General features: G+C 32.0%; 4 protein-coding genes across 8 annotated transcripts; 1 reads left to right on the forward strand and 3 right to left on the reverse strand.

Moving 5' to 3' along the window:
• Positions 1–3: 3 nt before the first annotated feature.
• Positions 4–1,939, reverse strand: LOC103488741 (LRR receptor kinase SERK2). Its single transcript, XM_008447621.3, has 2 exons — positions 552–1,939; positions 4–338 (listed from the first exon to the last, which is right to left on the reverse strand). The coding sequence occupies exons 1-2, from the start codon at positions 1,795–1,797 to the stop codon at positions 4–6; spliced, it is 1,581 nt and encodes a 526-aa protein (XP_008445843.2). The 5' UTR covers positions 1,798–1,939.
• Positions 1,940–2,289: 350 nt separating this feature from the next.
• Positions 2,290–3,749, reverse strand: LOC103488727 (transcription factor bHLH52). The gene has a single exon (XM_008447595.3). The coding sequence runs from the start codon at positions 3,398–3,400 to the stop codon at positions 2,471–2,473; it is 930 nt and encodes a 309-aa protein (XP_008445817.1). The 5' UTR covers positions 3,401–3,749; the 3' UTR covers positions 2,290–2,470.
• Positions 3,750–5,835: 2,086 nt separating this feature from the next.
• On the reverse strand, positions 5,836–8,076 carry LOC103488724 (transcription termination factor MTERF15, mitochondrial). The gene has a single exon (XM_008447580.3). It carries the CDS (start codon positions 7,837–7,839, stop codon positions 6,478–6,480), a length of 1,362 nt encoding a protein of 453 aa, XP_008445802.1. The 5' UTR covers positions 7,840–8,076; the 3' UTR covers positions 5,836–6,477.
• Positions 8,077–10,068: 1,992 nt separating this feature from the next.
• On the forward strand, positions 10,069–16,517 carry LOC103488713 (twinkle homolog protein, chloroplastic/mitochondrial). 5 transcript variants are annotated; one of them, XM_017043661.2, is made up of 14 exons: positions 10,072–10,395; positions 10,487–10,578; positions 11,252–11,307; positions 11,415–11,466; positions 11,574–11,678; positions 12,132–12,212; positions 12,691–12,774; positions 13,177–13,242; positions 13,339–13,455; positions 14,507–14,554; positions 14,716–14,801; positions 14,953–15,013; positions 15,729–15,819; positions 16,324–16,517. In XM_017043661.2, the coding sequence occupies exons 1-14, from the start codon at positions 10,203–10,205 to the stop codon at positions 16,347–16,349; spliced, it is 1,158 nt and encodes a 385-aa protein (XP_016899150.1). In that variant the 5' UTR covers positions 10,072–10,202; the 3' UTR covers positions 16,350–16,517. The 5 variants fall into 5 exon arrangements, with proteins under 5 accessions (XP_016899151.1, XP_016899150.1, XP_008445790.1 ...); XM_008447568.2 differs by having other exon boundaries at positions 10,074–10,395; positions 12,694–12,774; XM_017043666.2 differs by having other exon boundaries at positions 10,079–10,395; positions 10,492–10,578.
• The last annotated feature ends 1,833 nt before the right edge of the window (positions 16,518–18,350 follow it).

Below are 18,350 nucleotides of genomic sequence, written 5' to 3' on the forward strand. Positions count from 1 at the left end.
TTACTATCTTGATAGAATCCTTGTGTGCCTACCTTCCTCAGTTTCATGCATCTTGTGATTACTTAAAAATCTAGTTACATTGTCAAATATGTATTTCAAATTTGGCTGATGCCCACTTGATTGATCTGTACACATCAGTGCCAGGTTTATTGCTGCTTTACCCTGATTCACCATGCTCTCTCTTTGTAGCTCTATATCTTCATTGATCACTGCTTGCAAATTGTTGGGAAGTTGCATTTTTATGTATCCAACAAAATCAGATTCGCCTTGCTTGATCTCATCCCGCAGCTGCGGATTCACTATCATTTCCAACAAGAGCACGCCGAATTTGTAGATATCTGATACATCAACTGCCATGTTAATTTTCTCAAGCTAAAGTTCATGAAAACTTATTCAGAGAAATATTTATTGACACATTGATATTATTAAACAGCTTATGTTCTTTTTCATCAAAGAACCAAAAAAAAAAAAAAAAAAAAAGAGTTGAATTTGCCAATTATTTGATCGTAGTATTTAAAACGATGGGTGAAGTTTCTTTCAGATTGACTTACTGTTTGAGCTGCCATTTCGATGACCCAATTTGAACCTTGAAATTAATGGCACTAGCTTTCTAGTCAACAAGAGGCTGTTTGTCCTAAGATCATAATCAACACCAGGCCATTCCTCTTGCAAATAAAGCATACCTTCCAACACTCCTTTGGCTACTTTCAGCCTGCGTTTCCACGGTGGAGGCGACCTTGACAACCACATATCGATGCTCTCACCCTCCAACCACTCTATAACGATGGCTCTCATTCCTCGGTTACCACACCAGCCAAGTAATTTCACCAAGTTCTTGTGGGATAATTGGGCTAAGATCTTGCATTCTTCAATAAACTCTTTCCTACTTTCCCTTGAAATCTCATTCCCATAGATTTCAATCCTAACTTCAGTCCCGTCTCTTAGAACTCCACTGTAAATATCAACTCCCTTGCACTTCACAATCAAATTCTTCTTCAAAAATCCACCGGTCGCAGCCCTGAGCATTGCCGGTGTGAACTTGTTCTTCCTCCTTAACATCCTTGGCAAGAAATCAGGCCTATGGAAACAAAGCCACCACAAGAACCACACTACTACAATCACAAGAATGGGAAACACAAACAACAAGATCACTGCCTTCATTTGATACTTCCTATGATCTGGGAGAAGACCAGAACTTATAAAACTCGACGAATTAAACCTTTTAAAGAACAACTCTAAATCAGACATCTTACTCTCAGTGAACTTATTGTTAGACAAATTTAGAACAGTTAGATTAGTAAGGTCAGAGAAGATACGAAATGGGACTTCTCCATCGAGTTCATTTCGACTAAGATCAAGAACCTCAATCTGTTTACATTCCAAAACATCAACAGGGAAACTCCCTTTCAAAGAATTGTTAGACAAATCAATGGAATGGATACTCAAAGGGCAGTACTTCCAGAAGAAGTGAAACGACAGATACAAAGGAGCAATCTTTGGGCGGCTGCGAAGATCGATTTTTGGAAATGACTCGACGCAATTGGGGTTGCGCGATTCATTGCAAAGATGGCTAGCAACAATGGAGGACTTGAAAATTTCAATGAGATCCATTGGAGAAGCAGAGCAATAACGAAGAGAAGGGTTTAAATGACAGTTTTTGGAGATTGTAGAGTTGAAGTCTAACGGGGGATGTAAGGTGTTGAGATCTTCAATGACGGATGCAGAAAAGATGACAGAAGAACAAGTTGCCATTGTTAAGAGGAAAAAGAAGATGAAATTTTCAGACATGGGCGCCATTATTATTGATGATTATGAGATATTAAGATTTGAGTTTTTAGGAAATTTGAGAAAAGAAATGAAATTTTTAGGAATGTTTTTTTAACTGTTTTCTCCGAAAATTTTGACGGTTAGTGATGAAGTAGAAAGTGGAAGCCGCCATTTTCGGAGGCTATGGCGGTTATGTTGGAGAAAAATTGATTACAGTTAAAAGAGAAAAACTTTCTTAAGATTTTTCTTTTCCTTTCTGTAATCTTTGTCTAGATATCATACTCATAATGAAATAACCTTAAAATTTACGAAATGTCCAGTCTTACTTTTATTTTATGTTTGAATGTCAAAGAAAATTTTATTACCATCGTTAAAAAAGAAAACTTTTCTCATGAATCAGAGCTTGCTCTGATTTTCTGATCGTAAGCTGTTTAGAATAATAAAGCAGTAAAATTGGAAGAAAATGAAAAGGGGTTTCATTTAATCAAATGGACAAGTTTTACAAACAAAAGTTAATGGATCATAAACATGAGGTTAGCATCTGATTGAAACTAAACTCTAAAACTCTAAACTAAATGGTTAAAAATTGAAAACAAAAAGTCTTAAAACTTAGATTAGCTACAACAACAACTAGCAAAACAAAATGATGAACAAGCTACTCTGCTTCTACATCTGTTCAACGTTAAACTTTTTGGGTTTTTTGCTAGCTGTTGTTGTGAAGGATCTTATTAATGGAATTGAAAATGGACGGATGGGATTGAATCTCAGGGAAATCTGCAAGATTTTGGATGAACCCTTTTGGAACCAAACATTTTTCTTCTAAGTATAACTTCTCTTGAATCAAAGTGGATTCAAGAATCTTAAGGTTCTCTGTTTCTTGTCCTTCTTGTTCTTGCTCCTGCTCTTGCTCTGTTTCTTGCTTGAGTTGCAAAATAGCAACTTGTGCTTGCAAGAATTTCACATACTTGAAAGCAGAATTCAGCATTTCAGCAGTATTCATCTTGCTTCCACCCGGAACCAGCTCTCCGAGCTCCTGCGTCTTCACCGTAATCTTCCTCCGCCGTTCCCGGGCCGCAATCGTCTGCGCTGATAAGTTATTACTCGACGGCGCCGGCGGCGCCGGCGACGGTTGACTCTTCAAACAATCATTCGTCATTTCAGCATTGTCCATTCTAGAATCCCAAGGACCCGAAAAAAACTCCGCCAACGGAGGAGGAAAGAACCCTGCTCCTGCTCCTGCTCCTTCTCCTCCACCACCTACATTACCGTCACCAACACCTTCGCCACAACAAAAACTCTGTTCGAACACAGCCCTCTGACGTTTGGGGCAATGAAATTCAAATTCATCAAAAGGGAAGAATTGGGAGGAGACGGGAAGGAACTCATCGACGGAGGGAGCAGAGAAATAGGGATAGGCATCGGAAAAGAGAAAAGGAAAAGCATCGTCGGAAAACAGAGTATCTGCGGCGGGGTAAAAAACAGAATCGTCGACGTAAGGGAAGGCAGCGGGGTCGCTGAGGAGGTGAGGGGGAGGGACGTAAGAAAGATCAGGGGAGAATTCAGGGGAGAAATAGTGGAAATATGAAGAAGGGTCAGGAGAGTAGAAATTGGAGTGGAAGGTGAGAGCAGCCATTGGAGAGGAAGAAAAGGAGAAGAAGAAACAGAGAGAATGTGAAGAATGAAGTTGAAGAGTTTTGGAGAGTTGGAGAGTGAGTGAGAGAGAGAGAGTGTTTTGAGATTATAAGAGAGAGAGAGAGAGAGATTAATGAGGAATCAGTTATGGAGAGAAGAGGAATTAGTAGGCTAATTAATCTCCGTGAAACCCCCCAACTTCTTAACCCACGATTCTCTCTCTAATTTCTCTCTCTTCAATTCTTTTTGTGTTTTGTTAGTTAATTGTAGGATTAGGGTTTTTATTTTCATGACCAACAAAAACAGTTACTTTTTGGTGGCAATGGAGAAAATATATGTGTGTGTGATTATTTGCTTTTGGCGGCTACTAAACTCTTACAAAAACAAAAACAACTTTGATGAAATAAATATATTAATCAAGGTGTTTGTATGGTGAATTTGACTTTTGAGCATTACTGATATATGAATCTTTACTATGTAATTTCTAAACTTGAGAAGAAAAAAAAAAAATAGCTATTTATTCAAACCTTATATATAACTATAATGTATTTTTTTAAGGAAGTTAAATTTTTGTTTGTATTTAAATTTGGAAGGTTGTGTTTTTACTTTTTATTTTTGAATTGTGAATTATCTTGTATACTATTATTTTGAGTATGTATTTTAGTATCAAATGGATCTTTTCTATTTTATGCTGTATTATTATTTTAATTTCATTTTAGTGCTATAAATAGGTTTTGTTTTCTCCACAAATCCGCATTTACTTGCTCACTACGCAAATTATTTTTGCATTATATGTAAATATAAACTTTGCACATTAAATTATATTTAAATATTGTAAATATGCCTATTTTGATCCATGAAGATCTACACATTCGGTGTTAATTTTTCTTGTCCAAGAAGAATTTTGATGAAAAAGACAAATATAAGGTCTTTTTCTTTTTTATTGGAAAAATTCATCATACTTTATGGAACAAAGTTTAGTAATTTTGTTTTAGATTGTAAAATATTGAACAGTTAGTCAAAAGTTTTGAAGTCAATGGTGTAAAAGAAAAAACAGTGAAATGTTTAGAGATTATTGTAAACAATTTTCAAATTTAAACTAAAAGTTTTGCTTCAAAGATAAATCGGCTAAAAACATGCCCAAATTCAATATTAAAAATGTAAGAATATCCAACCAACTAGAACACAAACAACCATATGAAAATCTAACACTTGAACATTGATGTCAAAATGGAGATCATGAAATTTTCAAGAAATCACTTATGATTGTTTGGATCCTATAAGATATCATCCATATTAAACTTTTGAATTTTAAATGTTAAGATAATAAATATCTGTGTTTAAATATAGAAAAAAAAGAGAGAGAGAGAGAATTGTTTTATCTCTTTTAATGTCATTAATACGTGCACTATATACAAGCATATTAATTACCTTGTATTAAAATAATTTAAACCAACATATAATTAAATTTCAGTTGTACTTTTTTAACAATTGTTGATAAATTTCACTTTATTCTTTTCCATGGTAAAAAAAAAAAAAAAAGAATCATATGTAAAAACCATTGTTTCTAAAAATTGAGAAAATCATTGTTGTACCTAAAAATCATCTTTTTTTTTTCTTTTTTTTATTCAAGGAACTTTTAAGTTGATCACATTTTAACTCATTGTTTTAAAGTTTCAACTTTCAAATTGATGTAACAAATAAAGAAGATTTTTATCCATGACAAAATCCTAGCAAACCTCCTGTCAAACAAGCATGACATAAATTATAAGTTTAGTTACATCCTTAATTAATGTATTAAGGTTTAAATCATAGTTGGAAATAAAATTTTGTTATACTATAAATTTAGTCGGTGAATTTTTTTAGTATATGTCCAAACAATTTTGAATCCATTTTTTTACCCAATTAATTTAATCGATTTAGAAAAACAAACCTAAAAATGTGAAGTTCCAAAATGGCATTTAAACATGAAAAGAACATATACGATACCAAATAAACTAAGTCGTATGAAAATAGAACATATGTCAATTTATTGACACGGTCATTTTTAGAAACCTTCCTAATGTCATTTGCTTTCAAGCTGATCATTGCCTAGCTTATTAAGTTAGTCAACTTAAAATTAAAAAAAATATATATGATATACAAATTTAATTTAATTTAGTTATAATAGAACCATTAGAAAATATTTTCTTGTAGACATAACTAGATTAAAGTAACAAAAAGTAAAGTCTAAGTGAGAAGTTTAAATTAGACTTTACTTATCCAATTCAATTAAAAATTTCACATTCCCACAGAATTCTAATGCTCTCTAAAACTCAAGACATTCTAATGATCTCCTAATTATATTGAACGGTTAGGAGGAGGGTCAGAAAGATTAATTTAACTACTTTGGGTCAGAAAGATTAATTTAACTACTTTTTCAAGCTAAGGGTTGGATGATCCAAAGATATTCAAGTTTATTGTTTAAACTAAATTTTGTGAAAACAATGGATCTTCCACAAAAATGGATAATGTCATACTTATTTCTATAGCTATCAGCATGTTTGAACAAATGAAATCAAAACGACATTTCTATCAGCATGCTTGAACAAGTAAATTCAAAGGTTAAACAATCCTTCTAGGGCGTGGTTCGACTTACCAGGTTTGATCATACATCCCAACCCCATTCTCTCAATTTTGTGCATTGGATCGATGGCTTGCTACTGTGTAAACACAATATCTGACAGGAACAACATCGTGAGGAAGCCATCAGCTTAAGAAAACTCGAATGCGTTTACTTTTAGTAATGGGGAGCTTAACAAAACCAAAGTTCAGACTCCATCGTCTTCTACAGCATCAGAAGCCTTTGACAATTAGGTCCTATATCTCAACTCCCCATTGTCCAAAAGGTTCTTCTCATGTTGCTCTTGCCAAGCCGTCTTGTTAGGACAGTTTGCACGGTAAAATTCAAACAAGATGTCACTCGGGTTCCCTCATTTTCTTAAGAGCTTTTGAGTACTCACATATACAGCTTGATTTGCTGCCTTTCCTTTCCAATACCAGATGATCCCTTTCTTCTTCATTCTTACCAAGCTTTCACTAAACAAGAGATTCCATGAAGGACTTCATGTTTTCAATGTCCTCTTTTGATTCTGGATATCTTGGTGGTTTGAAGGCCTTCCATAGTCCAATAGGATGCCGACTTGGGCTCTCCGTTCTGTTATCTCCCGCAAATTTTCCAAACATCTTCCCACATTCTGGATAAGGCTTAACAAAAAGGTTGTAGAACCGGAGCCTGCTAGGCTTGATAATTTCCCTCAAACCAACCTGAGAACCAAGCCAGCCTTTTGAGTCCAAATATTCGATCACATTGTAACGCGGAACAATCTGTTTTTCGAAATTGATTCCTAGATATTCCGGAACATCAATCAAACTGTCAACACCATATTTCATCTTATGAATCAAGAAGTCAATTTTCTTTTCAATGTTCTCTATTTCATAAGTGACCAACCTCGGCTCTTTCCATAGCAATTTAAATGCCCTTGTACGAATCAGCCCATGTTTACATAAACAATCAACTCTCTGTTTCACTTCAAATGCAGCTCTAAAAGAACCCTCTCTAAAGATCTTCTCCTTGATTGAGTTCCTGCATTTCAGATTTCTAAGCAACTCGACACATCTTGAAATTTCTCCTAATTCTGTGGCTAAAATTCTCGGTTCCCTAACAATTTCTCTAACAATCACGTTTTGACGAAACCCCAAATCGTTGAACTCACAAATCAAACTCCTCAATCTGCCCTCGACCCTAAACCCTAAAACTCTGGGAATCGAGCAAATGATCCGATCAATTTCATACCTTCGAATTCCAATTCCCATCAGAAATTCAATCGTTCGCAAGATTTCTTCCTCGTCCGTGAACACTATTTCAGGGTAATCCTCTAAAACCCTAATCACGGCAGCATCACTAATCCCAAAACGTTTCAATAAATCAACAGTTCCACGAAAAAGATTCGGGTCAAGCTCAAACCGTTGAGATAATACCAGCATACTCCGAATCATGGATACAGTAACATCGGGTAAATCAATTAGAGACAAACTTACCTTCCATTTCTTGAGAAACTCCAAGTCCAGAACTGCGGGACAGTCGAAGACGATGGAAACGAGATCCTTCGGGGGAATTTTGAAGGAAAGAAGAAGGGGTAGAGAAGCTTCAATGTCATGGAAATTGGAATTGGTGAAGAAGAGATGATTCTGTGAAAGGAAATCGCAGATTTGGGATTGTGTGAAGCCGATCTTGTGAAGGAGATTAGAGTGATTCAAGGAAATTTGGGGATGATTGGAGGAAGTGGGAACTGGTTTAGCTGAAATATGGTGGATTTGCTGGAACGAGGAGGAAAGAATTGAGGTGGAAATCACTCGTCGGAGAAATGCGGTACTTCCGATTAAGATTCTTCCCGCCATTGAAATAGCTTTTCCAATAGCTCGTTAACAGACGGGATTTTTTGAAATAGCTTTTCCGCCGTCGAAATATGGAGTAGAGTTGTATTCGGTCTCTAAAATCATAATTATTGGAAAAGTTATGCTATTACTGATGGCTAAATCAAAAGAAAATTAAGAAAAACCTTTGAAATGGGGCCATCGGAGGTACTTAGGTGACTATCCTTTATAGGGTTGGAATATATGTAAGAATGTCTAACAATAAGTGACACGGACATGCTATCCATCACCAACAAAGTTTGAATTCTTCTTGGCATTTATACCTACTCACTTCTTTTAGAATTATCAACCTGGAACAATCTAACTCAACTTTGTTAATGGGTCAAGGCCCACATGTCATTTTTAACATCTACATGTAGTCAACTAATTATTTAGTTCAAACATGTAGTGTGATTAACAATATGTTATAAGTAATAGATTTTATGGAGATAGATGTAGCCAAGACTATACCTAGCTAATCATTATTCAATTATAAATTAAAGAGTTCGCCCAAGCAAACAATTTTGTAAACTACCCTTGAAAGATCCATAAATCGAATAGTCAATTGTCAATTTTTTTCCATTGACATGTTTCATCAAACTTAATTGTCAACTTTGATTACATGATTATTATTTCATGTTTATAATATATGAACAAGTATGATGCCGTGAATATGTTTATCAATTATATATGTAAGAAATTTTATTAAACCTTAATTATATAGTTTTCTATAACATTGACTCAAATATTACAAATCGTAAAGTACTAGGAATAAATTGAACTTTTACAAAGTATAAAGTCTGTAGACTAAACTATCACAAAATAAAATTCAAAGGTTAAGGTCCATTTAGAATGATTAAGAAAAAAAATAATTTTTACTAAACTTTAAATTTATAAAAACTCAATTGTTAGATACATATTTAAAAGGTTAAAGATTTACCAAATATATTTAAAAAGGACATTTACAAATATAGCAAAAAAACTAAAATTATTTAGAAACTATAGCAAAATCATTAAAAAATTTATAGCCCATTAAGTTTTTTTTGCTACATTGTGTAAATAGTTTCAATTTTTTTTGGTATTTATGACATTTCCCCAATTTATAAAACTTGCAATCAACTTGATATGATATAATAAATAAACTAATAAACTAAGTTATTGATAGTGTTATTTGTATTCTATTGAAAACAACCGTGAATCATGTCAATGTATATTTTAAGCTAAATTACAAATTTGATCCCTATAATTGAGAGAAAGTTAAAATTTAATCTCTATTATTGATAATTAAAATTTAGTTCTTATAGTTTAATAAAATCCTTCTAATTTTTTTTTACAATTTATAGATATATCGACATGCCAACGGAATTTTAAGATTAAACTATAGATTGCATCCTTACATATTGGTGAAAGTCACGATAAGTTTTAATTAGAATATAGTTCACGTAGACATACTTAAAATCCTTGTAAAAATTAAAATTCATAAATATAATTTTATCAGATCATTATAAAATTTTATGAGATTATATCTAATCCTAAGGATTAAAATTTTAACTTTTTCAAAATGATAGAACTAAATTTACAATTAAATCATATTTTAATAATCAATTACATTGAATTAGATCCAAAGAAGAAAATATGGTTGTTGTTGTTGTAGTTTAAAAATGTTAGTCGGTAAAAAGAAAAACAATTGATGAAAGAAAAAAACCCACATATAAAATTTGGTTTGGTAAGTGAAAATAACGGAAATGTGGAGTTTGAGATAGTTTTCACCCTTTTTTACCTAAGAATTTGGTGGATCTTTCTACTAAAAATATATCAATTTTAATTTCTACCACTAAAAAACACGTCAATTTTATATTTTAAGAGTGCACAACTTCATATATTATATGACTTTCTATTTCTTACTATTTCACTTTTTATCCCAAAAATCTTGAATCTTTTTAACTACCCTTTCTAATAAACCGAAATCTAACGAAAACAAAAAAAATTAAATAATGAACACTGTTTTTACAAATAGTTTTGATAAGACCCATTTTTTGTAAGTGCTATGTAGTTTGACTATTAAAAAAAGCAAGTGTTTAAATGAGTATAATTGAGAAGCAATTGAAATAAGGTTTGACCCGTTTTTGGAGTAAAAAAGAGGGTTATCCCAAGATAATAAGATGGCATGTGCTTAAAGCATCTGTTTGTTTTGATGGAAGCAATAAAGATACCCAATCTTTTTCCAACTGTCATAACTTCCAATAAACAAAGAAAACCTTGTGTGTGTGTGTGTGTGTGTGTGTGTGAAGCAGATAAGGCCTCTTCCACTCTGCTCTTCCATTTCTCTCCAAATCCATTCAATTCAAATGCCAATAAACTCAACTTTCACCTTCAATTCCAATTTCAACTTCAACTTCAAATTCATTCATCGCTCTTCCCCTTCCTCTCTTTCTCTAAACAATTTCTCCATTTCCTCTTCCCCTTCCCGATTCCTTCTTCGCTTCTGCACTACCAGACTATCTTCCGCCCTTTCTCATGCTCCACCGTTGCCGCCGCCAGGTACTCGTTTTTTTCTAGAGTATAGAAAATGAAACCCCACCCTTTTGTTTGTTTTCGGATTTTGAGGTTAACGTTTTGGGCTACCCTAAAGTGAAGGTTCTTAGGGAGAAGATGGATCTTATTGGAATCGTTTGTGATGAACATTGTATCCCTGGAAAGTACTATTGCCTCTTCTGTCCCAAGGTTATCTGCTTCCCTTGTTTCTACATTTTGTGGTTTGAATTAATGCATGAAAATCCAAACCCATCTTTTCATTTGAATTGTCTTTTTCTTTTTGGTTAGATTATAGAGTTAGAGACAAGCTTCTTTTTTTAATTCTTTTTTATGTTTACTACTAAAAAGTACCTTTTATAATTTTTGAAATCAAAATAGAACCAAGTTAAAGTTTGGGAAGACTAAAATGATATTTAAACTTAATTTTTATATTTTGAGAAGCTTTTTAAGTGATTAAAAGTTTAGAAGTTTTTATTTATTTTGCTTATGTACTTTAAAAAGTTTATAATGTGTTCTTTAACTTCAAGTTTTGTGTCTAAAATTTTTCTTTCATTCTACTATTAACTTCATAAGTTTAGGAGTCATGTCTTCTCATGCATGATCTAGCCAGTATGTCAAGTAAGTACTAAATTGTCAAATGCTAATGACATGACATAGATTCATTGGAATAAAAGTTAAGAAATTCAGGGACCTAATGAAAGTTGTAGGACTAAATAGAACACAATTTTAAAGGATATAAGACCTGTTATGAAACCTCTTATAGGAGCCAAATAAACATAACGGTTGAAGCTAGGAGACCAAACTTGTAATACAACCTTCTTTTATTATTATCTCTATAATTAGATATATTCTCGATTGACAGTGCAAGGGTGGTCGTTTAATGGAGAGGAGCTTATCTCTTCATGTGATTCCAACTGGGTAAGTAATAATATTACCATACTTTTACTATTTTTTCATTTTCTTCATTTTTTTTTAGATTGATTGAGGGGTATGTTGTTAATTACATTCTGTCATTTGGAACATAGAGATTTTGCAATGTGGAGGTGTTTCCGGTTTGAGTGTGGTTGGGCAGGCCGGGTAACGTTATAAAAACATAAATGTGTATTTATAATATATTTTTTCAATCTCATATCTTGCAATTAAACATTGAGAATTTTGCTCAGCAAAATGATTGTTTGGTTTAGATATTTGCAGATGGCAGATTGGCATTTAATGGATTCAGCAAAACTGAAAAAATGGTTGGACGGAGTTCAAAGGAAAGTTTGGTTTTGGAGCCTCTTTGTGATGAGGTACTTCAAATTTCTTTGCATTTCGATGAATAAGTCGTACTCTTGCTTAACACTTTCATGTTTCTTGGATAAGAACTCTAGTGAAGTTTAGTCCCTAGTCCACTTTCACGTTTCTTTGTCAGTTTTGGTTTCGAATACCTTTTGTAAATATTCTATAGATGTTCTTCTACATGGTTAGAGCCCCTCCTGTGATGTCGTTTTTGGGAGCTGGGGTTTTTTACATGTCTGTGTATCCTTTCATTTTTTCTTTTTAATGAAAGTTGTTGCTTTTGTCAAAAAAAAAAAAAATGAACAAGTCATACTTTCACTAATACCTCAATATTGTTTCAATCTTTTGACACAAACATAAGTTATCGGTTCAAACAAGAATTGAGTTAGCTCTTGATTTTGGTTGCTATGGAATAAGAAAATGATTCGAACATAATTCATGAGTGTTTTGATCTTTCTTTTCAGCTAATCTCTTATTTCAGCATGAGAATGATATCCCAAGAAACCTTAGAACGGAATGTTGTTATGCAAGTAGTTGGTCGTCAGGTACTTGAAATAATATTTTTCTGTACATGCCTTATAACTGAAATTTTAGACTTGGTTTCTTGTAAATGCTATGCTGCCTAATTTCATTATTAGTATTGACTTGATATTCTTCAATCTATATGTTATCTTTATGTCATGGTATTTCCAATGAACCATTTCGTTTGTTCAAAGTATGTTGCATTCTTTTGTTTATATAATTAGATGTTTGGATGTTTTAAAACCTAAAATTTGCATTATATTTCTCTCCTCAATGAAGAAAGGATCTTAGCTCTAAATTGTGGATGGATATCCTTACCTAAAGGGTGAACGGTTTCTCTATCGAGGCCTATCATTATAGAATAGGCATTCAATTATTGTTTAAATATAATTAAATGATGATATTATAGAATAGGCATTCAATTAGTGTTTTAAATTAACGATGATTATTCTCTCTTTTTCCTTTGTATGTTGAACTTTTAACAAGTTTAAAGGTCAATAGCAGGTTGCTATTGCATTTACTTATCGTCAAAATGGACAGCTTGTCGGTTGCAAGTATCGAACCATGGACAAGAGATTTTGGCAGGTATATGTAATCTTTTGCAACTGTAACAAATGTTACATAGCAGTTGGGTCCATTGTTAACGTATTTTCAAATATAAGATAAAGCAAAAGAATTTACAAATATAGCAAAATTTAGATCTAACTCTCAAAATTTATTAATGATAGACCATATTGCTTATAGAAATATCAGCGATAGAGACTTGACTATCATCGATAGATTTTACTGTATTTGTAAATCTTTTAAAACGTTTCTATAAACTTAATTATTAATCCTAAAAGTGCTGCTCATTGCAATTTTCCTTAATTTTAAAGGGTTTCTTTCCCATGCATAGCTTATTTTTCATCTGTCGCCTTCTTTAACCATTAGACATAGAACAAATTTCTTATACAAAGAATCTAATCTCTATGTGATGTCAACATTCAGGAGAAGGGTACAGCAAAGTTCCTGTATGGGATTGATGACATTAATGATGCAGATGAACTCATCATTGTAATCCACGTTTTACCTAATCTTTTAAGGTTCTATTTGATATGTTAATAGCTTTTGTCATCCACTTTTCGTAATATTCTGTATATACCGTTGAAGGTTGAAGGTGAAATGGATAAACTTTCAGTTGAAGAAGCTGGTTTCCTGAATTGTATCAGTGTTCCTGGTGGTGCCCCAAGCAAGGTTTCAACTGATACAATTCCACCAATTGAAAAGGTTATATGCTATACAAATACTTCTATCATGTCAGTCGTGTGTGTTTTACATTCTTCCTAGCTGTCTCAGTTATGCTTCTAATTATCCGTTTTCCCCTTTCCTCTAAAACTAAACTTCTGGTTGATTTTTGAAAAGTTAGCCAAAGGGCCACAAGAGCATCGTCATATAAGAAATGCTCTACACACCTTTTCCACTAGAAACCAACTAAGAATAAGAAAGATTTATGCCATATATGGTAACCATTTCATTTTTTTTAGTTTTTAAAAATTAAAACCTATAAACATTTTCCACCTTTAAATTATTGCTTTGTTATCTACTTTTATCAATGTTTTAAAAAACCAAGTGAAAATTAAATTTGAAGACTATAAAAACCGATCTTTGTTTTTGAATAATTTTGTCCAAGAATACAACTCTTGTAATTTAATAAAAAAAATCACACCATTCTAAAACATTGGAAGGAAATACACTCAATTTTAAAAAACAAAAAATGAAATAGTTATCAAGTGGGAACCGAGTAAATTATAAATGAACCATCCAACTTAGAGATTTTATTGCATATAACACAACTAATCGATAGATTTTTTTATTGAGAATTCCAAAGACTAAAGGTCCTCTTTGATAATTGATTGATTTCTTTTTACTTCTTTTGGTTTTTGAAAATTCTACTTTTGAAGAATTTGTTGAAGTACACGTTTAATTGATTTCTTGATCAAATTCTAAAGAGAGAAGCAGTGAAGCACAATTTTGAAAAACCAGATACTTTACGGATGGATTTTTGGAAACATCCACAAAAGGTAGACAATAAAATAAGCAAAAGAAAAAAAAAAGGTTGGAACTTGGAAGTGTTGTTTTTTATAAGCTTACGTTTGAAAACAAAAATAGTTCTCACATGAGGTGTAAGAGCTGGAGAAGTGATTCTAACCCTAGCTTTTGTGATTATATATCTTTGTTTTTTAATTTATATTGTTTATATAACATGTAGAAACTGTTCAATTTAGTGTACTTCAACTGAATCTCTATAGAATTGCATATTGTGGTGGGATGAATTCAGGATTCTGCATACCAATATTTATGGGGCTGCAAAGACTACTTAGATAAGGTATAACATTGTGCCTGAAATTAGTAAAGCATAAAAAAAGTGGTTTTTAGGAATATATGTTAGATAATCGTTTTGCTTTTGCCTTTTAATGTTAAAAAAACAAACTTCTAAGTTTCTTCACTTGCATTGAAACATTTACAAAATTCTTAATTACCTACAAGGTTTCCCGCATTATCTTGGCCACTGATAGCGATGTACCAGGGCAAGCTTTGGCAGAAGAGCTAGCACGTCGTCTTGGAAAACACAGGTCCCAACTCATGTGTAAATTTTTGGTTTGATAATCTTATAAATTGAGATCAAACTTTTATATCCGACAAAATGAACATAGTTCAACTGACAATTCAATTTTTCCCTTTCATATGGATAAAATATCATGACTTTGTTTCATGGATTAACAGATGTTGGCGAGTAGATTGGCCATATAAAGATGGCTTCAACCGTTTTAAGGATGCCAATGAGGTTACCTTCCTCCTTTCAATAGTTATTCATAAAGTTTTTGCACCTCTAAAAGTTGCTAGTGAATTGTATAATAGGAATGAATGATGTTGATGGTTTTTTTCGTATAATAAGAGTTGGGAATTTGAATCATAGATCACTTTAATCGTTAATACATACTTTATCCTAGTTGATGAACTAGTTTTTGGCAAAATTTTGAATATTGTGTGAATATAATACATCCATGTAAAACAAGAGTCTACATTTTTTTTCCTATATTGAAGTATTATTTATACTTTTAAACTAAGTACCGTTTGAATTGTTGTTATTATACTTTTGTTTCCTTACTTTCTCATTAACAGAGTATTAATTTCAAGCTTATATGCCATCGAGAGTTATACTCAACTGATATATGTACGTACCTAAGGACTAAGAGGTCACAAGTTCAAATTCTCACCATATTTGTACTTAAAAAAACTTTAAACAAAAATTCCAAGTTTCTTTCTTGCATTTAATCCTTTTTTCTTCCTTTCGTTTTTTTTCTTTTTTGTCTTATATATTATTAAATGTGACAATTTTAGATCTATCATTATAAACTTTTATCAATGTCTATTAATCATATCAAAAGATATTAATAGAAGTCAACTAATATATATAATTAATAGGACCTGAAATTTTGTTTTTTTTTTTTTTACGTATTTTCAATTGTTATTTACGCAAATTCTCCTATACATAACAGGTTCTTGTCCACTTGGGACCAGATGCTTTGAAGAACGCAATTCAAGATGCCAAGTTTTATCAACTTTCAATTTCAATTTCAATACAAAAAGGTGTGTTTTTAAATATTTCAACAATTCTTCCCAATATATTCATCGGATGGCATATATATTTAACCTTCATTTCAAAACAAAAATGTTAACTTTTTCCCCAGATATTTTTTTAGGAAATTTGTTTTAAATAATAAAATCATTCAATATAACCAAATTTTACTTTATATCTATATAAACTTGATAGATGTCTATTCTAATTTCATCGTAATCAATGATGGGTAGAAAACATATGTTTGTTATATTTATCAATAAGTTAGCTATCTCAATTTTCTTTTAAATATTTGAAAACATCCATATTTTATATTATACTAATTTGAGTAGCGTTCTAACGTTTTTACCTTCTTAGTATTATTTTATACTACTTTCCATGTTAGAAAAATGCATTATTCGTTGCAATGGCATGTATATGCGTTTATAGACTCTTTTTGTTTTCCATTTTACTTCATGTAGTCCTTTTATTTTTATTAATTATTTTGATGACCTTCTCCTCATTTGACTTTGCAGAAGAGGGCCTGTTCCAAGAGCATTGACAATTCTGGTAAACAAGATCGAGTAGAGTAATCCATAATACTTAGGTTTAGTAGTTGCAGTAGCTAGAGAGATCATGTATGTTCTTTGATACATAAGAAGCCTTGGATTATATATTAAGAAAAAAGGGAAGAGAAAAAACATACTTTTAAAGTTTGATTTGATTGAAACTTTTCTTTTCTTTTCTTTTACAACTTTTTCCTCAAAGGAATTTCTTTGCGATTGATCGTTGTATTATAGATTGCAACAATTGATCATATTTATAAAATGTCAAGGATAATTTTGCAACTACTTTTGAAAAAAATACAAATAATTTTTTAACAAATAGAGAACTAATTAACTTTTTTTTAAAGAAAAAATCTAGTCTGTTTAACCATGTGGAGGCTATATACATAGTACATGTATCCACGCTAAGAAATTTAGTCGGGCTAAATTGATTAATAACCTTGATCGACTAAGTTACCAATTAATTTGTTCTTGAAATTGGTTAATCATGCAATATGTTTATGAGAGGATCGTTCTAAACAAACTAAAATCCACGACAAAGCATGCTTTAACCTCTTGTCCTCGAGATAATGAAATACAAAGATGTTCCTCACGAGCAAATGAAGTAGAGATGGCCAGAAACTAACAAGTTTAATGCATAGGATTGAACCATTTGTTCAAAAACAATACAAATTCAATAAACATACATTGATGGATTGAAGATATAAGCCTCTCCCAATCAAAGATTTATGAGCTGCATGCTTCAATCCTACCTTGAGCTAGAAAAAACTTACCTTAGCCGCTCATAGTGTGGGAAGATGAAATCAAACATTGAAGTAAATCACCAATGCTTTTTTTGTCTTCTTCGTTTTTTAGTTTAGGCGTGTGCGACACCAAATCGATCTCCTCTCTTTCCATAAATTTAATTAACCTGAAGAGGGGGAGATGCATTCTCAAATTGTACGTAAGTATTATGTATTATAAATTTACTTATCATTTTTTTCATGTGAATCCAAAAGTATTTCTATCTCTTATGCAAGCTAAATATTCCCTAATTTCTTCAACAAACAAAAATCGTCCTTTCATACAACTTTTGATGAGATATGTGAGAAAATACAATTTTCTTTCTTTTTCTTCTTTAATTTTCATAAATATAATAACCCACCAAAATATTTACTGTCCGTCTAACAAATTCCACGAAGTTCGCCATTTTTAAATATTTCAATATAATAAACCAATAAAATATTTACTGTCCCTCTAACAAATGTAACGAAGTTAGCCATTTTTTAAATATTTCAGGTTTGCCCTTAAGTATTTCTTCTCTTCTTCCCTACCATTTCTTTCTATCGTTTTTCTTCTTTTCATCTCTTTTTTCGCTGCGATTTCTTTCCATCATATTTCTCTTTTTCTCCTTTTTTCATTGCAGTTTCTTTCCATTGTCTTTCTTCTTTTCCTCCTCTTTTTTTTACGTTGTTTAATCTTTCCATCGTGTTTCTTCTTTTTCTTTTTCTCTTTCTTTTGTTACGTCATCTAAATTTAGGTAACCAAATCTAAACGATCTTGTACAAAAAATAACAAAATCTAAAAGATTGTTTATAAATAATCAAAAATCGTTTACATTTGGCTCGTGTAAAAAAAAGTAAACGATCGTGTAAAAAAAAAAAATAATCGTATAGTCAAATCTAAAAGATCCGTACCAAAATAATTAAAAAAATCGTTTAGCCAAATCTAAACGATTGTGTACCAAAAGAATTTTGAAAAAATTCGTTCAGCCAAATCTAAACGATCGTGTACCAAACCATAGTCAAATCTAAACGACGTATATTACGCGCGCGTTGTTGACGACATGGTTGACAGGGTATTTTTTGTATTTTTCATTATGAGCCTCTGGGCTTTTTCCGTTTTCAGAATTGCTCTTGTAAATATTTTATCGCTTTGTTATATTTTTAAAAAACTTTTTTTTTTTTATTTTCAATTTGCTAAATGTCTGTTTTCCAATTGGCTAATCCATGAGGTTA

Source organism: Cucumis melo, chromosome 12 (assembly GCF_025177605.1).
Source record: "Cucumis melo cultivar AY chromosome 12, USDA_Cmelo_AY_1.0, whole genome shotgun sequence".
NCBI lineage: Eukaryota > Viridiplantae > Streptophyta > Magnoliopsida > Cucurbitales > Cucurbitaceae > Cucumis > Cucumis melo.

Excerpts from the sequence above, each read along its gene's own strand:
- LOC103488724 (XM_008447580.3), bottom strand. The coding sequence starts at position 7,839 with ATGGCGGGAAGAATCTTAATCGGAAGTACCGCATTTCTCCGACGAGTG.
- LOC103488713 (XM_017043661.2), top strand. The coding sequence starts at position 10,203 with ATGCCAATAAACTCAACTTTCACCTTCAATTCCAATTTCAACTTCAAC. Across the intron at positions 10,396-10,486 it reads TCCACCGTTGCCGCCGCCAG|TGAAGGTTCTTAGGGAGAAG; the intron begins GTACTCGTTTTT and ends GCTACCCTAAAG. Across the intron at positions 14,555-14,715 it reads GCAAAGACTACTTAGATAAG|GTTTCCCGCATTATCTTGGC; the intron begins GTATAACATTGT and ends ATTACCTACAAG.
- LOC103488741 (XM_008447621.3), bottom strand. The coding sequence starts at position 1,797 with ATGGCGCCCATGTCTGAAAATTTCATCTTCTTTTTCCTCTTAACAATG. Across the intron at positions 339-551 it reads TCGAAATGGCAGCTCAAACA|ATATCTACAAATTCGGCGTG; the intron begins GTAAGTCAATCT and ends TTGATGTATCAG.
- LOC103488727 (XM_008447595.3), bottom strand. The coding sequence starts at position 3,400 with ATGGCTGCTCTCACCTTCCACTCCAATTTCTACTCTCCTGACCCTTCT.